The 20,825-nt window shown below is 47.2% G+C and overlaps 2 protein-coding genes across 19 annotated transcripts in view; one reads left to right on the top strand and one right to left on the bottom strand.

Annotated features, from left to right (window-relative positions):
* The window catches only part of LOC1269835 (glucose transporter type 1), a 172,006-nt gene that overhangs the window by 15,057 nt on the left and 136,124 nt on the right, over positions 1-20,825 (top strand). The gene's annotated exons all lie outside the window — the stretch shown is intronic.
* The window catches only part of LOC133391020 (uncharacterized), a 41,468-nt gene continuing 37,362 nt past the window's right edge, over positions 16,720-20,825 (bottom strand). For all 10 annotated transcript variants that reach the window (XM_061640681.1, XM_061640679.1, XM_061640680.1 and 7 more), the window contains exon 10: positions 16,720-17,698. In XM_061640681.1, coding sequence (XP_061496665.1) covers positions 17,490-17,698 — 209 coding nt within the window. In that variant the 3' untranslated portion in view covers positions 16,720-17,489. The remainder of the gene's footprint in view (positions 17,699-20,825) is intronic.

A 20,825-nucleotide genomic window follows, 5' to 3' on the forward strand; every position in this document is an offset into this window, starting at 1 on the left:
TACTAATAATTTCTTTTACATTACTCAGCGCAAACTGGTTTCTAGTGAAAAATATAGCACAGCATCGTTTGTAAAGAGTATCTGTTAAAGGCATTTTTCATTCGAGAATCATCGCACTAGAGAACAGTTTTATTATGCTAGTTGCATAGCTTTAGGCGCTCTGTTCAGTGAATATTGCATACTTTAAGGCGCAAACTTTAAGCAGCGACCATAGTACACAGGAAAGCTTTTTCTTTTACTCAGTTCAAGCAATGTTTTGTGATTCCTGCATCATAATAAGGGGACCAGAGCAGATCACACAAGCCGTAAAAAGTTGTCCCACCCCTCGGTTGCGCTGCACCATTGCACTGCACCATTTGCTGCTTGTGTTGCAATTAGGTAAATTAAAACTCTTCTCCGCGTCGTTGCAAAGCGACGCTCAAAGCAGCAGCAGATTCGTGTCATAAAGCAATGCATCTTATTTATGGTGAGTTGGGTGTTGTGGTGTGCAATCTGTCACGTCTGATGTGTCTCGTTTTGGGGCGCAACGTAGCGCTCCCCAACCTCCCTTTGCCTAAGTGATGATTCGTAGTTTTATGATGCTCCTTTATACTATTTCGCTGCCAACAAGGGAAGGGACGGGGCTTAGTTTCGAATCTTATTCAAGAATCTCTCTGCGGAGTTGTCGTTGCCGCAGGTTGATTTCTTCACACGACACGACCCAAAATGATGTCATAGTGGAGCACGGAGTGCAATGGAAGCAAAAGCTGTTCCCGATTTGGGAAAACAGAGGTTAGACATCGATTTGCGCTTGTCATGGGCAAATTTAAAACAAGCACAAACGAAATGGCACATTTCGGGGGGAGCCGGGTCGGACACAGCCAAGACGTTTATGCAAATCGTCGAATGATCGTGAACGAGCGTAATGTGTCTATGCTGTTTGTCGTTTTCGGTCTTCGTCGTTCGTTGCTGCAATCGATCAAGAAGGTGCGATGTGCATCGAGGTTGAGCGATGTGCTTTCTTTGGCCTTTTTTTGGGCAAATGTACACACGGAAAATCCCCCCCCCTCCCCCTGTGTGCTTTGCACGGCTTGGTAGCTTTGGTGGCCACATCGTCAACCATACGCTTGGCTGGGGACGGGTGTCGTCATCTTCTGTGGTTTTCTTGTGTGTTTCTACGTGATAAACCTCCATACGCCAAAGACAACGGTGGATGCGGCGTTAAGCCTTTACTTCGTTTTTCTTTCTACCATAAAAAAGAAAAAGAGAAGGAGCGAGAGCGATAGAAATGAAATGAAATGCAAGCGAACGCAAACGCAACCGAACGTGGCTGGCTGTGAAGGCTTTTAGCCGTTCCCTGGAGCGTTCTAGCAGCAGCTTCTGGAAGAAGAACCTAGCTGACCTGGCATACATTTTTGGGGCTGACTTTGGGGTTGGCGGGACACACAAAACGAACGAGAAGGAGGAAAAATCAAATAAAAAGCGATGTGCCCCAAAACCAGGGCACAGATCTTTTCACCGAGATACTCGCTCGGGTAAAGGAATTTTACGGCGGCACGGTTCGCCGCTTGCTGTGCAGTGTGCAGTGTGTGTGCGCGCCTGAATCTATGCAAACCGTTGCGGCAGCGAGCGAAAGCGAAATCCCGCAAACGAACGGATCCCAAAATTCACCCGCGTGTGTATGTGTGTGTGTCCCGAAGGAAACCAAATAGAATAGAATCTCGTTTGCGAATTGGCTTTAGTTGTCACCGTCGTCGTCGTCGTCGTCGTCGTCTTCACCGAATACGGTCCCGGTATCAGTGAACGAAGTTATCGTGACCTCTGCCACCGGATCGGTGATTGAATCTGGAGTTTATTTGGATTCTGCTCCCACCGTCGTCGAGTGCAGTTCGTTTTTTTCTTTTTCTTCTTTTGTCACACTGTTTCTTTTGCGTTTACGATAAAAGGATAAGGTTTATATTGGATGCCTTGGCATACAGGGAGTAGCAGCAGCATTCCAACAGCGCACAGCGCAAGGAACAGAAAACGGTCCCCAGAAGTCTTTCGATGCTGGGCGCCTGTATCTTGTCGCGATCTGGTAGCGTTATGAAGTTGGCAACGGTTTGGCCACCTTCGTACAGTGGAACAGCCCGTATTTTCCCATCCACCTCCCAGCTAAACTCCACCCGCAACACCGGACACGGAAATTGGTACATTTGCATTTGCCATCACATCCGGCGAAGAAGCGCAAGCAATTAGTTATCGGTTGTTATCGACCATTTCTGGCAGCGGTCCAGAAAAGCCAAATAAGGGTGGTGGTGCGCGGTTCGCATGGATGCAGCCTTTTCGTGTGACAATTCGCTTTCTCACCGAGGTGTGGACAATGTAGATATGAGGGCAGGCCGGTACAATGCGGTGATTTTTGTTGTTCTTTTTGTTTTGCCGTGTATGATGCAACGCCCTTTGGACAAAAAAAAAACACACCAGGACCGGCGGGGCCACTCAGCCACCCTGGTTTTCTGTCAGCAAAAATGTTGTGGTTTTTTTTGAAAAGGGGGAACGCTGCTTCGTTTTTCCCTTGTTGGTTCTTACACTCACGAGGACATAACAAAACAAATAAAACTGGCGAACAGTGGACAGTGGTGGGAAATATTTATATCCATCGTTTGTGGCGTGAAAAATTGGTACCGGGCAAATAAATTTTGTTCGCGCCGCGGCAGTTCACAGCCGAAAAAAGGGGGAACACTTTAATTAAGCCCGAACCTCACGGGACCCACACCACCGCTGTCCCATAAACAAGCGCAGTTTTTGCAGATGTCCCTTTCCCGCAACAAAGCGTTCGTTTACACATCGACGAGGTGTTTTGTGGTGCATATCATCCAAGCTTTTTAGCTTTTTAGTCAAATAAGGGAAAACCACCAGCAGCAGCAGAATGCCAAGCGATTCATCAGGGATCGGGTTTTCTTCAATTAATTACACCCGCAGCGTTGTTTCAGAGCTGCAAGTGGGGCGGGACAGCCAATTTCAAAGTGTTGGCGTAATGGCTCTTTTTCGATCAGTACGAAGTTTGCATCCTTTCCGAGGTCGATGGTTTTGTGCGAGTAGTGCGCGATTGAACTGAAATCGACATCATCAATTCATCCTGCGTCTGTTAGATCTGCGTTCCGATCCATCCAATCAAAGAGAGGGAGAGCGAGCGAGCGACGGTCGATTTATTTCAACCCCGGCAAGCCAAAACCAGACCCTCGCACAACCAACGGACCCTCCATTACCGAGTGAACGAGTTCAATTAGCCCGAATGTTTGGCCCCGAAGGATGGAAAGAAGGGGTTTGTTCCGTACTTTACGATATCTGCAGTTAGACAGTTTGGTTTTGCCTTGTTTTGCTATACACATCGGAACGGTGTGGAGGCTGGCTGATTGATGTTTTCGCAATGGGCGATGTTTGCGTTGGGAGGGTGGTGGAAGGCGAGAGGGATTTTAAAATGAATTATAAACAGTAAAAGGAGTACGGTTCCATCGGAGGAGGAACAAATTTACATTAAGATTGATTTTGTTTTTTTTCCCCAAACCGATTACACTGTTGCTTTGTGTTGTGCATACTTTAAGGCGCTTGGGAGCGTACAAATAAAAGCACGCCGTGCCGTATGCAATCGGCACTACAAAATGACCTTCTGTCGCTCTTAAAACGTTATAAAAGGGTAATTTGAAAAGGATAAAATCGTAATTGCAGGATAAAACAATCATTTCAGCGAATGGGCATTAATTGCTTAGCAGTTTTATAAATGAAAAAATCGTTAAAAATCAGCCGATGAAGAGTATGGGCTCGGGATGCAGAAAAAGGGCGACGAGCTTTTCATAGCTTTCAATGCAAGAGAGCTGCCAATTAAACTACCTTAACGATGCTTTAAAAGAAACCTCTTCAAGCATGCTGATTAATTTAACTTAAAGTGGATGTTGTACACTTTACCTGGTTCGGACTAAGCCCACCAACTGTACGGTTCTGCCTCCCTGAAATGGCAACTAAAATGAGCGCTGCAAATACTCGGAAAAACCGACTGCCTTTGATGCCAGGGTGCCATCGTTCCGTTGGGTTGGCCATTTCGGCCGTAAAATCGTAAACCCATCACCCATCAAACGAAACCAAAAACGCCCCTCCCTCTGCGATATCAAAGAACGTTGCGGTACAGCATTGGCGTGTATCCATCCATCCTGCCCGGCTCGGCAACAAAACGGACAGAGTCTGACCGACCGAACTCAGCGCGCACTGTCAAACTGATCAAATGTACATTAAATTCCCATTTGATGGGTTCCGCAAAACAAAAGTGACAGATTGTCACAAATAGCGCGTCACGCACGGCCGACCAACACGGCGTTGTCAATGTCGGCGCTGTTGCAGTGTGCCGGCCGCGTGATGGACAGGACGACCCAACGACGAGGACGACTTTGGTTCGTCACTTGATACACGTCAAAGCCTAACGGTGTACTGCACACGCAACCCAGTTTCGGCGCTGTGCTCGAGTGCAGTCCCGACCGACGCAGCTGGATGTGTAATAAAAATATATAGTTTAATATGGCAACCGTGTCCGGCGCAACCGCATGCGAAAACTGTGTACACCACACAGCACCGGAAAACGGTTCTGCTCGGTCGTACGCAGCCGTACCGACAGAAGTAGGCGCACTTTACAGTCCAAAACATAACTCATGCCCTGTGTCTGGGTCGGGTATTTTGCTGCCACGGTGCTGCCGATTGGACGCGAGCGCGCGTGTCTAATAAATCACACGCTCCACGGGACGGTGCCGGGGATTGTTTATGCCGAATGTTGTGTCTTTCCGGGCCCTTGTGCACATCCTAAGCACATGTATCGGATATTTGCGCACAGTTGCGCGCAGTGGCAGGCAGGCTTAGTATGGCGAACGCTTCGCGCCCAAGAGTTGCGTTTTTCCCGATAGCACAACACACCCGTTTTGTCAGGACGTAAGATGAAAAGCAAAAGACCGCTGGACCGCTTGCATCGTTTTACATTTGTGCAAAAAGGAAGCTCACTGGTTGGTGCCGGAAGCAATAAGCACAAGAAGCTGCCCTTGCAGGAAGTTCGTGGAAGATGATGTGGAGAAGAAGGAAAATAGTGGGTTAAACATCGTTTTGTGCAACGAAGCGGCAAGCTCCCAGGATGCAGCCAGTAGAAGAGAGCGTGTTTATTCCCATTTTTGCAGATAAATTTTTATTTATCATCCGCAACCTCAACCAGTTCCAGCGTGGCGTGTGTTCCAGGATGTGTTTTGCTCATTCCTCGCTTGAAATCCCTCGAAAAGGGGTTTCCCGTCATGCGCTCTTATTCACAGTTTATTACTGCACTGTCTTACCGGGGGCTCAATATCCAATCTCCGGGCATCGGATATCGATGCGTTCCAGCCCTGCAACACAAGCTGCGGGTGGGTGCAGGAGCCATAGCGAGGATCGGCGCTGTTCCGGGTTCAGTTTCCGGTGTTTGCAATAACGGACATTTATATCCGGCCACTGTGCAAAAGGAAGCCAGAAAAAGAACGGGAACCTTCATCACGGTGTCCGCTCGAGAGGGTTACATTGCAGCTGTATGTGTGTGCGCCGTGTGTATGTAGCAATGATGATTACACTTCTAGCGGCAGACTCTTCGCATGCCATAAACAGGCAGGAGCAAACGCGCGGTAGCTCGCCTCATATGCTTCGGGTTTATTTTAGATATTTACCCATGTCAAATAAAAACACCAGCTTCATCCAGCAGAACGGGTTGCTTAGCATAGAGCGAAGCGAAAAGCAAACAAAAAATAACAGACGTGAAACGACCGAGCACGAGTGAAATCAAACAGAAACCATAATCCAACTGGTTGAACTTTACTGCGAGCGCCCCCTCCCCCCAACCAGGGCGGAAAGGTTTGTTGCTAATAAAATTCAAAAGATACCCCATTCGCCAGGTCACAGCCGGACACCTTTTGTTTCACAGCACTCCCCCCGGAAGGGTGGGTCTGGAAGGACTGACTAAAGTGTGTTCATACATTGTACCCTTTGCCGGCCACGACATTGATTCGGATTCGGAGTTACAGGCAGTCTCGGAGCGTCCAACATTGTATGGATGTTGTTTCCATAAGGAATCATTAATTATGGGTTCCGGGCAGGGAAAAAATTGTTGCCATCAAAGGGCTGGACAAGGAAAAATGGGATGCTGGGACGTTTTTCATGAATGTTTTGTACGCTCTACGTTCTATAGACGGCATGTTCATTTCCCATGTCGAAAACTTCAACCGACAACCGCAAAAATATGCAGATATAATGAAACAAAGCTTACTGTACATGGCTGTAGAGATTTGGATATTTTTGCTTCACTGCACTCCTCCCACTACCAGCCCACTGCATTGTTTCGATTCATGCCGTACAGGATTTGGTATAGAAAAAAAAATGGGTAAAAAGGATATGCCCAGTTTTGTGGCACGACAGCGACATAAAAATTTAATTGGGAAAATACCAAGAATCGAATAAAGGGTATATATATGTACGTCAGATCAGATTCTTTTTCAAACCTTATAGTGCTATTGTTATGGTGAACAGAATAGAGCATTGAGAACATAAACGAACGACGACTTTGCTGTGCAAATTGTAATACAGTGTTGCGCGCGCTATATACGCCCTAAAGTATGCAACACGCACAGCAAAGGCTCAATCGAGGTGGCTGCACGGTGGCGACATTTTTGTATTGTGCTGCTAAACCCGACTACTATGATTGTTTTTGTTTTCTTTTCTGTCACTTATTGTCAATACTAATAATGGCGATAGTGCAACAAAACAAACTTAAACACGTTTGTCATGGTATCGTTTTATTTTCTTCTTGGAAACACATTCCGTAATACATGAAGAACTATACCGACTCACTATACCCCCCGCTGACAATGACTTCCATAAAGAGAATACAGCAAAAAAACGGCACCAACAAAAAGAAAGCCATGAATCATCCTGCCCCAGCCCAGTCTAAATATTAAACATAAATACACTGATGATAAAACTGAAGTTTTCCATCTTTTCCCTTAGCACAACGGACGATGATATGTGTTTTGTGTGTGTGTGTGTGTGTGTGTGTGTGTGTGTGTGCTTGCTTGGCACATTCACTTCGCTTGGAAGCTTGTTATGAGCAGCCCCGCATACACACATTGATATCGATTTCCTTCCCATATCATAACCACAGACTGGAAGAACAACAACAACGCACGGGGCGACACAAAAAACAAACGGCTCGGAATGGGTTTCTACCGCCTTTACGCCGTAGCCACATTACATAAGTGTTCGATTCTGACAAATGTTGGCAGCCCCCACCAGTGCAGGATCCGGTCGGTGCGTTTATCCCGAAACTTGGAGAAAAAACCACACAAATAAAAACCCACGCGACTGTCAGCGGCGATTGAAGCGAGCAGGATGTTGGAAAGATGAAGAAATCCATCCAGGAACTTGATAGCAGCGTACACTACCACTGCTCTCCCTCCTTTGCTATATTCCATCCCCCCGGTATGACTCGCTATATCGACCGGAAGTTGTCGAAAACATGGCTCACATGCAGACACAAGAGAGAAAACAGCGCACGACATGGAAGTGAATTTGTTCAGTGAGTGTGAAAAAAGTTATCGTAATATCACTCACCCACAAACACACACACACACACACACCCACACAATGCCGAACCAATAATAATGGCAACCATTTTGTGTTCCACTGTGTGGTGGTTGCTGGATGTTCCCATCCTTTTTTGGTGCAAAAAGACCCAACCGTCCGTCCGGTTCGTTATGATATTATGACTCGCGAATGGTAAAAAGGTCCGTTTTTAGTGCGTACCAGCTCATCAACTACATGCCGAGAGTTGAGAGACATATGGTGCCGGGTGGTGCTATAGTGCGCTGTGTGGTTTGAGCAACATAGTCACCTACACAGCAGGTTGCCGGAAAAAAACCCCCGGAATCGGAACTCCCAGCCCGAAACATACAGTGCGCGCACACACAGAACGACCTTCAACCGAAGAGGCGTCGTGTGGTGTTGTGCACGGAACGGCACAGCTCCCGCACGGTCGCCGGGAAAACATGGTCTCGCACGTGAACGTTCACATTAGATCGGGCGCTGGGGTGGGGTGGGGAGTGTGTGTGTGCTGTTTTTTTTTCTGTTCGGTTTGTTTCTCGGCCGGATTCGCCAAGATTTCGGATGAAGTTTCTCCCGGCAACAGCTGCTTCGGGCGTATCGAAGCGTACACAAGCGTCAAGAACTGGAGCCCGCGGCACAAAAACCTGAAGTACGACGATGGCGAGAGGGACGGCCTTGCTAGTAGTTTGCTGCTTGTTTCCTAGTTTTGCTCGGGCCATAACTCAGCATACGTGCAACGCCACCGCAGCTCGTTCCGGTGACGACGACAACGACGACGACGACGTCGACAAGGACTCGACTCGAACATCGGTTGTATTTTACGGTCGAAATATCTACAGCCCGGGTGAGTTGTGGTCGAATAACTGCGGCAAACACACAGACACACACATACATCTTGGTCCACAGCCGGGGCCAGGTTCATGCGGCATTCCGTACCGATGGCTCGCTTGGCGCTCGAGTGCGACTGAAGTACATTTGCTCGGGCAATATTTGGGTAATATAGCCATAGTTAATGCAGTAACAGCTGGAGAGCAGCCATAGTTGAGCGGCTGCTCATCTCCCCCCTGTTCCGGTAGATTCCTTCGCTTTGGTTGAGCGATAGAGTGATTCGGAGTGAGTCGGTTGAGTGTGTGTGGTACGGTACAAGAAATGAACTGTACATCGCTACACGCTATTTGCAGGATTTTGTATCCGCCGTGTTATGGTGGGAGATTCGGTTTTGGCTGGTAGATGGCAGTCTTCACTTATCGCATCTAAAAGGTCTTTAAATTGTATGGTAAGTGGATATTCTTGTATCTTAAAGCGCCTTTTTTGTGTAGTTTCGAGAAAAAGGAATGCTAAATGGAATATAAACGCCTAAAGTTATGCAACATTCATACGAAATATCACATTTAAACCCAATGAGCTATTTCTATGCTAATAACATTGGAATTGGAGAATTAATCAACAGTTTTTAACCTCACAATCTGCTCAAAAGAGACTACAAACGAAAGTAAATTAATAATTAATGTTAAAGTTCAATCGCTTTTACCACGAATGCAACCGTTTAGCAGGAAATCGTCTATTTACTCCACGACGTTAGGATTTTTAATATTCATAATAACCTTTTACCGTGTCCAAATGCGCTTTTTCCTCGCCCTAAATGGGTGCCCATCTTTCTGCACTGTTTGCTCCAACAAACAATCATTTGTAATAGTCTTTTTGGTCCCCTTTTTGCGAACAAATACTCTGCTTCTGTCGAGCATTCTCGGAAGCTTGGTGGTAATTTTTTAATATCAGTAATATTCGAAGCAACTGTGTTCCCTCGCACACCATTCTCTCCCGCCTCGGCACCTTTACCCATTATGATTTGCTTTCTCTCGCTCCACCCGGATGATAATGGACCCACGCACTTGCGCTTCTCCGCATTCCGCATTCGACGCGACTGTTAGTTATTGTTTGGCGTTTCCTCTCTCGCTCGCTCGCTCAAAGCAAACAAATGAATGGCAAAGGCACAGATGAGGGTAGAAATCTCATCAAACGAATGACGCAAACCTGGTACGCACGGCCGGGGCTGGCGACAAACAGTCCCCCGCTGTTGGGCGGTTGGATTTGTGCTGGATTCTGTGTCGTCGCACCGGAAGTAGCCCATGATAACGCGCCCAACCAAACAGCTTGACAGCTCCAAACAGGAGAGAGAGAGAGAGAGAGATTGAAGGAGCAAACGAAGGGCAAGCCTGGTCGAATATGGCCTTGGGGGCAGGTGGTGGTGGTTTTTGGACACGAGATGGACAGAATTCTGGTGGCGCCACCGCCGTGGTAAATGACAAAAGCGAACGAACGAAAATGAAATGGATGCAAGAAGAAATGGGGCCTTTTTTTGCTCTCTGTGTGTGTGTGTCGGTGTGTTGGTTTGTTTGTTCCCTGTTTTCTAGGGATCTTCGTCGCATGATTTCTTGTAAGCCGTCCCCACCACCACCACCACAAACTTAAGCACATTTCCATTAGTCGAAGTGGTGTGAATTGGCGTTTCCTGCTGCTTCTACTGCTGCTGCTCGTACCTGAATTGGGATTCACAGCTTCGAAGGATTTAAATTTACTTCACCTGGCCTCACTCGATCCGCCACAACACTCTCTCCCAATGACATGATGATATCCTATGGTCCTTTCTCCGCTCTCTCTGTCGCATACTCATACATAAAAGCATCAAACCAAACTGTGGCGGTCGCCCTGCGGTTGTGCGACTGCGGACCGGCGACGGAATGACTGATTGCTTTCTGCGCAAATGAAAACGACGGGATGTATTTAATAATAATTACACTGCCGTCTGCTGCTGCTCCCTTTCCCTCCCCCAAGCGGCGCGGTGCCAATTTTATTCCCATTGGCCGTTGCCAGTTGGATGGTGCCAACAAAGAGCGACCACGAGCACGAGGTAAAAGGACGTGCAGGAAAGACAAGCGAAAAAGTGTCCCGGAAGCGACAAAAGTGAAAATAATGTGGAAGAAAGTGTCCTTGGCAAACTTTCCTTCGGTGCCGACGCACAGCAGGTAGCCCAGCCAGCCAGCCACAGCGCAACAGAGGCTGACGCGTACTGTACGCAAACCAACAACATGCAAGCCCCGCAGGAAAGGTTCAATCTCAGCTTTGCGCTGTCCCCATGTGCGTTGGCGGAACGAATTAAGCTGCTTTGCATTTCCCGTTACCCCTCGCGCTTTCGCTGACACTTGTCGCGTTTCAAAGGGGGTGGAAAAAGCGGGAAGGTACCGGTGGGTTGGAAAGGAAATTAAAAATGATAATGAGAAGCATAAGGAAACGCGCTTTGAAGAGAACGCCTCTCGCCCCCTTTCAGCTGTTTCGTGCACATTCACAACATACGCAAACGAATGCAAAAAACAAGGGAAATCAAATGTAAATGTGTTCCTTTTTTTACAAATTGAAGAATCGAGCGCTTTTCTCGCTCGCTGTCTCTGAGTTCCGTGATGCATATCGAAACCGATGTTTGTGAACCTTGTGGTGTGTTGGGTGTGGTGAGACCAACAAACAAAATGGGAGTAAATTTTCCCACTCATTACACCTCTAAAGAGGATGGCAAAGGGACGCACCAATCAATCCCGTCTTCGCGTGTTGTGGTTTTTCCTTGCCGTCCGTCTTGTGCTGTTGTGGAGGAGAGCTGATTGTTGCGCTGATTTAATTGGTTGCAAGTGAGCTGGAAAACGCGTTCCGTTTCTGGGGATGGCAAGAAGGTTTAGGGCTTTCCGGGAAGAGTTGGTGTTGTTGTTTGCAGGATGATTTTTTGTCTCCTTGGCCATGGTATTTCGTTTGAAAAGAACGAAACGCCATCCGGAAATGGGAACAATTTTGTAATCAAATCAATTAATCGCTCCCGCTTTTTTTAGAGGTTTTCCATCGTCTTGAAACTCATTGGAGTTGTTATTGTTGTTTTGTCCTCTCCGAAACAACCGAAAATTGGTAATGAGAACTTGTGCTGGAAAAGAGTAAAGTTTTTAAGGTAAAACTTCTTCCTTCCTGTGTCACTCGTCTCAGCAACCCCCCGATGGTTGGACGAAAACGAAAACAAACACACACACAACAAAACTTATTCGATCTCGCTAAACAAACCCCGTTGCCGAAAGCGGGTAGATAAAGTAGATAAATTGAAACAAATCTATCCGAGTGCGGACGTCCTCTCCGCCGCCCTCGGCACTGCGACGACGACGACTTGAGCGAGCACGGCAGGAAAAAGTTGACCCGTTTTCCTCATCATCCACAGTCCCTGGTTGGTTGGCCCCATTTTGCCTCACTCGCTCTCACTTTGCTTCATTCTGATTGTGCGATAAATGCTTTCCCAATCGGTTGGATCGCTTTCTCTCCATCTCTCTATGTGTGTGTGTTTGTTGTTGTTGTTGTTGTATTGATTGGCGTAAAAGGGAAAAGTTTCGAACCGAAAGGAAATTACTTCGTTTGTACGTAGAAGCGGCGAGCAATTTCGCTCGGGCAGGCCGGGAGGCAGAGAAGCAAAGGAAAAGTCAAACAAAATGCGCGAATCGCGTCGAAGGGTGAGCAAAACTTTTCGCTTAAATTTGCGTCAACCCGTGCGACCAAATTGGCAGACTCGTGGGAAATAAGAGGGGCAGGAGGGGGTAGAGGAGTATGTTTGGACGCGTTTTTGGTGTGTTTGAGGGAAGATATTGATCGCAGCTGTTGTTTGGCTTCTTTTTAGTGGGACAGAGCTGTCAAAATATTGATGCTAGTTTTGCGCTGTTGCTTCTGAGCAAAGGCAGAGCAAGAAACGGCGATGACGTCGTGCATCAATACAGCTTAGGCTGGCATTTATCTTGTTGTGAGATTTAAGCTTTTGGCATAAAATTAAAGAAAAATAATGATTTTTACAGCTTCAGATGCTTTTTATACGTCAATGGCATACAAACTGGACCTTGTCGATCATTATACGCCTAACAGTATGCAATGCGCACAACAAATGTCTGTTTATAAACATTTTGAGTACTGAACAATGTGAAACTCTCACCAACTTCTGTCATAAAGAAGTTTGAGCGTTGAAATTATGTAAAATAAACATTTGTTTTCCTGTTGTAGACTTTAATTCTTAAAGGTCACCTACCGGGTCTAGCCAGTTTCTGTGGGTGTTGTGCGGATGAGTCTCTGATATCCAACGGACTCACACACAAACACACAAAAGCCAGCTTATCGACACTTTGCGATCGTTGGCGTATCTCAGCGGAGGAGTAATTTGCCTCTTGCTGAAGCATTTGGTCCGAGCTATTTCTGTCTCTCCATTTGCTCTCTCCCTCACTGTTCCTTTTTCTGTGCCCCTCAACACCCGCCGGAATGCTTGCTATTCATGGTGGAAATATGCGAAATGATGCGCCCTCTGTTTGATGCAATTTTCGGTTCAAAAGCAAAGCAGGAAGAGACTGGGGCTGAAAAAACTTACGATACAGCTTAAAAAAAAAAAATCATTCCTTTGGTATTGCTAAACACCAATGAGAGGAAAAACTTTCTTCCCCTTCGTGGGGCAAACAACAACAACAAAAAATCGCCTCATTGAGGGAAGAAGTGTTTGGGGGGAAAAAATAGCGTTTGTGGAAAATCTCGTTCACAATGATGCTTTTTTGTTGTTGTTGGTGCTTTCTCCCCATTTGCTTCCCATGGTTGGACGCAACTGTTCCTTCCTGTTTTCGTTTTTCGTTTTTGAATGCTGAGCACAGTATTTTACGGGGGGCAAAAGCAAATTTGAATAAATGGCATTTGGAATGCGGAATCAAATCGATTTAAGGGCGAAGCGATTTCAATGGCCGCTTTGGGGTGGACCGCTTGAACTGCACAAAAAAAACCTTTTTGTTGTGAACAATGTACGGCAGAGACGCGCGAAAGAGATTTGTGTGCGATTTGTGTGAGGTTAATTAATGACGAATCCGATCCAGATTGGTGCGCCTGTCGTTAACGGAGAGGACGCTGATTTTTGCCGTGATTAATCGGTGGAGATCCTTTGTCAAAGTGGTAGAGACTCATATTTAAATTGAACGACTAAATCACTGCTTGTATTCGTAACAAGCATCCAAGTGTTGGCAAGTCTGCAAATGAAGGATAAATACAGCCAGTCACAAAAAGTTGTCAAATAAGTGCGATGGGAAAAGGTTACATATCGTTATCCTAATTTCACCGTTCGTTGATTTCTTTCCTTCCCGGTGCACGAGCAGCAAGCAAGCAAGCAAGCAAGAGTCAACATCGTTCGAAACCTCGCCCAAAATTGGTAAATAGAGCCGTTTAGGACATGTTGCCTTCTTGGAATATTGCTCGCATGTCGAAGACGCTTTTCCTTTTTGGCTTGCGCCACTCCCAAACACATCTCGCAACAAGAACACAGAAGGGATGACAGTTATTGCCAGTTCGTCGAGCGCAATTTGAACATGGGAGCTTACGTGGAAGCCCACAGCGTACCGAACTGCTGCACAGGACAGTACACCACACACACACACATACACACAGAGTAGGTGTAGGTTTGTGCCGTTGGCCAAGTACCCCGGAGTTGCCGTGCCCGAAATTACAACCATCCTCTCCAATCGAGATGCAGCTGCGATAGGGAAAAGACATTCACAATATGAAACGACTATCTTTCGCTGACTATCTTGGGTCGGGGCAATTGGGTGGGTTGAAAGACTGACTTCTTTTTCCTTCGCGCACTGTTTCGTACGGATGCTTACAAGTCGCCAAAGATACGTCCAAAGCACAAGGGATGGCCCCAAACGAACATTTGCAGTGGCAGAAAGAAGCCATAACAGCAGCAGCAGCAGCACAAATAAACAAAGTTGAAACGGGTCCAAAAACTCGTGCTGACTCCGTCGTCGACAAGGATACGCGAGAGACAGATAAATGTGTGCCAAGGGCAATATTTTTCCATCGCAACACTTTTGCACACACACACACACACACACACACACTGGGTGTATCGTCGCCGTTCTCGGGTCTGCACCGGACCCGGACCGGAGTCGCGTCTGGGACGCGGTACTGGTAGAGCTGAGTAAATTGAGTGCACGACGGCGAGATAGTTTAGACATCTAGTATCCTACCGATTCCGTACCCAATGGTTTAGATGACTCGTCGCTCGCGTGTGGACAGAACCGAAAAGGAAAAACGTTTTCAATATTCCTAAAGCGTCCACACAGCGCACCCTGTCAGAAAGCATGCACCCGCAAATGGGGGAGGCGGGATGGTGAACGAAGTTTTCATTTTTCAATATTTATCAGCTGCACTCGGAACGGATCGGAGCGAATTAGAGACTTGTCTTGTCTGCGGGGCAATAGAAACAAAATGCCCCGGCGACATGCTGCCGCAAGGATAAAGTTTGATAATAGAGTTGAGCGGTTGAAGCTCGTGAGCGAGCATCAGTCAGCCAGTGTATCAAAATGTGCGACGAAACGCATTTCGGGAGATGGAATGGTTCAAGTTTTAATATAAATCAAGACAAATCAACTTAAAAGTTTGTCCCCATCACGAGGTGAGCGTGAAGCAGGAGAGCAAGCAGGACTCATATCTTGCTGAATCCATCAAGCATGGTTCATGATGCTGGCTAAAGATGTAAAACATAACAGCGAAGGAAAAGATAATAACCGCGTACCAGTTTTTGTACGAATAATAGCCAGCTCATCTTCAAACATCCAAGATTTTGAAATTAAACAGAAACATTTGTAGAAAAAAATTGCATAGTTTTAGGCGTCTTCGTACCAACTTTTTAAAGTCGATATAATAACGCCTGAAGTTATGCCATCCGCATGACATCATGTTCTGTTTTCAACCACACAGCTCACAGCACTTATTTCCTGCACAATCTCACTTGACAAGCATCGACAAAACAAATCAACAATATCTGACATCTTTTTTATTACTCCCGCTGTGCGCTATCGTTCTGTCCGCACCCGTGTGTGTGTGTGTGTGTGTGGGTTTGTGTGGATTTCCGCTCAGAAAAGTTTTAAATTTAACTTCGATTCACTTCACCACCCATATCTTAACGAAACAAACGAGCAGCACGAGAAGCGGATATGAGCAACCGCTGAGGAAAGGGGCGTGCCATTTTGTCTAGCTTTATTACTTTTTAATGGGAATTGACATGGAGAAAAATATTATTGCTTTCAGCACGGCAGATCACGGCAACCCACCCGGGCGCTTCTTCACTTCGCCCGTGAAGTGAATCCCTTGATAAATCTCTCTGACAAAGCTCTTTACAGCGAACGCAAGGATGTGTGATGCGATCGGACATGTGTACATCGATAGCCCGTGGACCGTTGTTTGGCGATTGTTGTGGCCACTAGACGATTAAAAATTTAACGACTCGCCTCGGTTCCGGTAGGTTGATTCCATTTTCATTCCCACTGCCAACGCCAAGCGCAACAATAGCGGCGCCATTGTGGAACTTTTGCCGGTGCCGGGTTTTTTTTTGTGTGCCGTTGAGAGAAACAAAACTTTGCAATAAGAACTTTCAGCCTGAAAGTGCTTACGGAAAAATGAATTGTGCCGGTGAAATGGGTTCAGATTCACAAAGAAAATTGTTTCGCATACGTGAAAAAAGTTTCCATAATTCTTTCCACTCCCCAACGGTTGATACTAGCGGGTTTTTTTGTTCGGGGCCTGGTAAACCGGTGAGTGATAAAATTTACTCTAATTGCTTTTTCGTGTTAGGGGTTACGGCTGTTTCAGGGCTGGACAGACAATGGTGCTGGACGGTCCATCAAGAGGGGATCATCAAAAATTTCGGACAAAATGTAAGATTGGTCCGACAGAAGGAAAAAAACCCCTCGCAAATGCACTAACCACCCAGCCAGCCTGGCAGGCAAAGCCGACAGATAAGTAGATTTCAAGGCGCGAAAAGTTTTTCGATCGTAAAAACGAGATTTTACGATCGAAGCGCGATGGGATTTCTTACGGCAAACAGTTTTGTCGCTGTGTTTGCTACGGCCGCCACAAAAAAGGGGGTAAAAGTGCACTGAGTTTCGGTTTGCCGGTTGGTTGGAGCTGGCAGGAGGATGATTAGTTTTGAGGTCATTTCCCCCTCCCTCTCACTCTGCTCGGCCAATAGTTTAAACGCTCAAGATTAAACCATTCGTGATTGGCTTTCGTTTTGTAATGGGGGAAAAAGAGATTTTTTGATCGTTTTATTGTACGAATAGAGGGTTCCAATAGGTTTCAGAAAGTTGTGGTCAGAGCAAATGGGATTTTCATGCTGCATTGATTGCTTGTTTGAGGTTAAAATGGATTGAATTTGGGTGTCGTTAAAGTGCAAACAAAGGGTGACATAATGTCTTCGTTACAAAGTTTTGTAAAGTCAATTAATATTTTAACAAAGATACGCAAATAAACACACTCATCGTAACATTTTGAAAAGACTCGTTCCCCATTTTGAGACTCAAACTCACGTCTCCCGTGTGAGAGTCCAGCACTCATGCCACACCACTGTGAATCAGTCCATCCTGCCCTATGCTAAACTCGTACACGCCAACCGTACAAGTTCTAGGATCGTTTATCAATTAGCAAAACTATTTCAGCTTTAAGCATTGAAAGTCACACTGGCACATTTGTCCTTCCCTGCACTTTCGCCACCCTTCTCCGCTCTGGTTACTCAGGTCCCGGGGTTAGAAATGTGAAATTAATTAGCATCAGCGCACGATTCGATGCCCTCGTGAGAGCTCGTCCTGGAAGGCAAACCGGTCAAACGAAGGAGAACAATTTAATTTGTGCCTTGTACGACTTACACCAACCCTCGAGTGTCTCTACTACTTACCCCCCCCCCCCCCTCCCAACACCTCCCTCTGGGACAGAGGGCAGCAAACATCAAAGCAACTGCTGCTCTGCTCCACTGGAACGCTGCTCCACACTGCACTCCGTTATTTGGTTTGTAATTGCTTGGTAAATTTGCTGCTGCTGCTGCTGTTGCAGAGGTTGCTGCCCTGGGAGGATGGCGTAGCATCACCGGCACGGCATTTCGATAGTGCTGCTGCTGCATCCGACATCAACGAGTCGTCCAGATCGGATAGCTGCGCAATGGAGAGGTTGTGCCGGAAAGGGCGCGGTGACGACGGGAGCGTGATGTTTTCTGCAAAGGCATGAAAGGAATCGGGCAATGAATACAAAAATATAACTGCAAAGGCCGAGGTGAAAGGGTATTGACAACTTCTGGTGAGCTTACAAAAGAAGTAGAAACACACACATGAGAGCTGAGGGTGCTCTCTTGTTCCTTCCTTTCCCTGCTCTCCGTGTTACGGGTTTAGGGGTAATTTACATTTTACTTGTTCATTTTAGCCATCAGCGCGTAGAGACTCCTCCCGAAGACATGCAGCATATCATGATGAGCGACAGTGTTCCCTTCCCTTCTTTTCCACTTCATCCGCTCCGCACACACACATGCGGAGAGAGAGAGAGATAAGTGGGTTTATTCTATTCACTAGCTCAACGTTCACAGTCTGCAGTCGACCGTTCAGGGGAAGCGGCACGTACCAAAAACGCTGCATGATGCGCGCTTGACGTGACGGAATTATGGCTTCAGTTTAATATTTCGCGCTCGCTCCTCTCGGCCAAGTGCCCGTGACATGGAATGTGTTGTTTTCACTTAATTTCAATCAAGTGAAAAACCAACTGGAACTACTTACACACCGGGGAGGAGAGGTATTCCTTGTTGTTGGTGGCTTACGGCGAGCATAGGAGACAGCCACTTCACCCAGATAAAACCCCTCAGAGCGTGCGCGCGGCGTCCAATCCACTAAATATTCCAGTCACAAGTCATACTGGGCCTGGGCAGTGGTGGTGCGTTTTCTTTTAAAACAATTTGCCTCCCTCTGTCCCTGTCCCTGCCCTCCAGTGGCAGCCGAAGCTAGTTGGGAAACGTTGAAAGTGTCACGAAGCACCCTCCAGCAGCGTTGCAGCGACGGAATGGGACCGAAGTCGCTGTCGTCGTCGTCGTGACCTGCATGACTCTTGCAGCGCGCTTCTCCACGGTGCTCTTTACGGCGCAAAAAAAAAAAAGAATCCTGCCCCGACAGATGACGTTGTGTGTAAGCTGCTCAGCGTTACGGGCAACATAAGCAGCGGGTCCCAGACACACACACAACCCCTCCTCTCATGCCCTCTTTGCTGCGTTGTTTTGGTACGTTGTTCAGATGGAGCTTTCGCCGCAACGAGCCACGGCCAATCAGGGAAAACCACCCCCCGGAGACAGGGATTTGCGCGAAGTTCGGGTTTTTCTTGTCCTGTTTTTATTCCCCCCACACCCTTTCCCTTACTCCCACTCTCTACCCCTCACACATAGCATTCTTCGCGCGTACCGAGGCCGCATCCACTCCCGGAGGGGTTCAAAATGCGAAAGTGAACGACACACACACACACAAAAAAATATTTTAAATTAAAGAAAATTCAATTTAAAATTGACAAACAGCTGCGAACAGCTGCGGCAGGGGGGAAAGGGAGCATAAGGATGCGGGTGGGGGAGCGTCGGTAGCGGTAGCGTCTCGGGTGGGATTTGGGATGAAACACATGCGACAACACTAGATATGAAATGATCCACCTCTTTTCACCCCGCACACTCTCTCGCTCTCTCTCTCTCTCTCTGCCGTGCTCCCCTTTGGGCAAAAGGCTCGCACAAACATAATTCCTCACACCAACCTTCTCCTGGACACGCGCTGTCGTTGTCAGGATCGCGTCAGGGTCCCGAAGTCAACTGCAAATAGTGTGAAGATGGCGCGCGCGCCAAGCTTTTTTTCCTAAGAAGGAGCAACATTGGGGATGACTGGTGGAGGTGCGAGGGGGAAATGAAAACGAAAACGTAACGATATCAACGCGGGATTATTTTTTTGTTACTCGCGCGCCCTTTCCATCCAACACATACGCGCGAAGGGAGGGGGATGGATCGTCACGAACAAAAAGCGCGCCACATACACACACTGGGAAAAGAAAAGCAAAGGAACGCAGTAATAGGTTGCTGGCCACGGCGGGAAAGCGCGGCAAAGGAGATAAAAATTCTGATGACTTTATTTTTGTGCGAGGCAAAGATCCCCTCTACGGTAAAGGCGTTCAAAGGGGGCGTTTTAGGTTGCGTTCGTGAGGTTTCTCTATAGCCTCCGCGGGGCAAACGAGACTTTAGCCCACCCCCTCCACATTGAAACACGTTGAAATGTACGTGTGTGTATGGGTTGGTATAAAAATGAGAAAAGATTCAATTCACCGTCCTCTCTCGGTGCTGGAGTTGGAAAGAAAGGACAGCATAAAGAAGCTGACAGAAAGGATCCGCCGACGATATGGAGAAGAAGGATGAAGCCCTCCACTGTCACGATGGTCGACAACCCCCCCTCGCCGGTGTATGTGTATCCTGCGGCCCATTTTACCCGAGTAATAGTTCACTTTGCTCGGCGGCTGTCGGTGTGTGTGAGTCGCACGTTAGAACGTACAACAGAAAGCTTTGAATACACATCGTTCCATTTCTGGGAAGCAGGAACCAAAGTGCTTTATGCTTGAGCTTCATCACCATCATCTCGCGCGACTCCGTGTGTCCGTGTGTCCGTGTGTATGTGTGTGTGTGTCCTTAAACAGGTACGACAGTGGCGTTATGAATGCAAGCGAGACGCGCACGAAGGAAGCGGGGAACAGAAGCATAACATTTGCGTGCCCGCTTTCTTAGTCAGATTAGGTTAGCCGCTGGGAGAGAAGCGAAAGATAGATATGGAAAATTATGATGATTTTTTCCCCACCACCTCCAACTGCGTCCCCTGACCCCACACACACACACCCTTTTCGAGGGAGTTGGAAAAGGCGAAGGACAAGCAAATGCCATTTGCATGCTTTGCTCGCGTGGACCGTGGCAAGGGAGAGAGAGAGAGAGAGAGCATCATGGCTAAAGGTGGAGATTAAGTCGCAAACCTTTGCTGGGGTGGGGTGCTATACACAGAACACACATCGCGTTTTGACCGACCAGGAGAGAGAGATTGAGTGAATGAGGAAAGGACAGCAGGAAAAATGGGTTTAGATCTCCACCGTGGCTGCTCTGGAGTGCGCAAATCCGTCACGCGGGTGGACCGAGTTTTCCATTACCTGAATAGGATGCTCTGTAAACCTCCGGTCCCGGTGCGGGTATGATGAATGTGGTCGGAGTGTCACGCGATGAAATGAAATCACTGTGTGTTGCAATGCAGCGTGATGCGTTCATTTTTCTTCCCCCACAATCTTCCCTATTT

The sequence above is a fragment of the Anopheles gambiae genome, chromosome 2, assembly GCF_943734735.2.
Source record: "Anopheles gambiae chromosome 2, idAnoGambNW_F1_1, whole genome shotgun sequence".
Taxonomy (NCBI): Eukaryota; Metazoa; Arthropoda; class Insecta; order Diptera; family Culicidae; genus Anopheles; species Anopheles gambiae.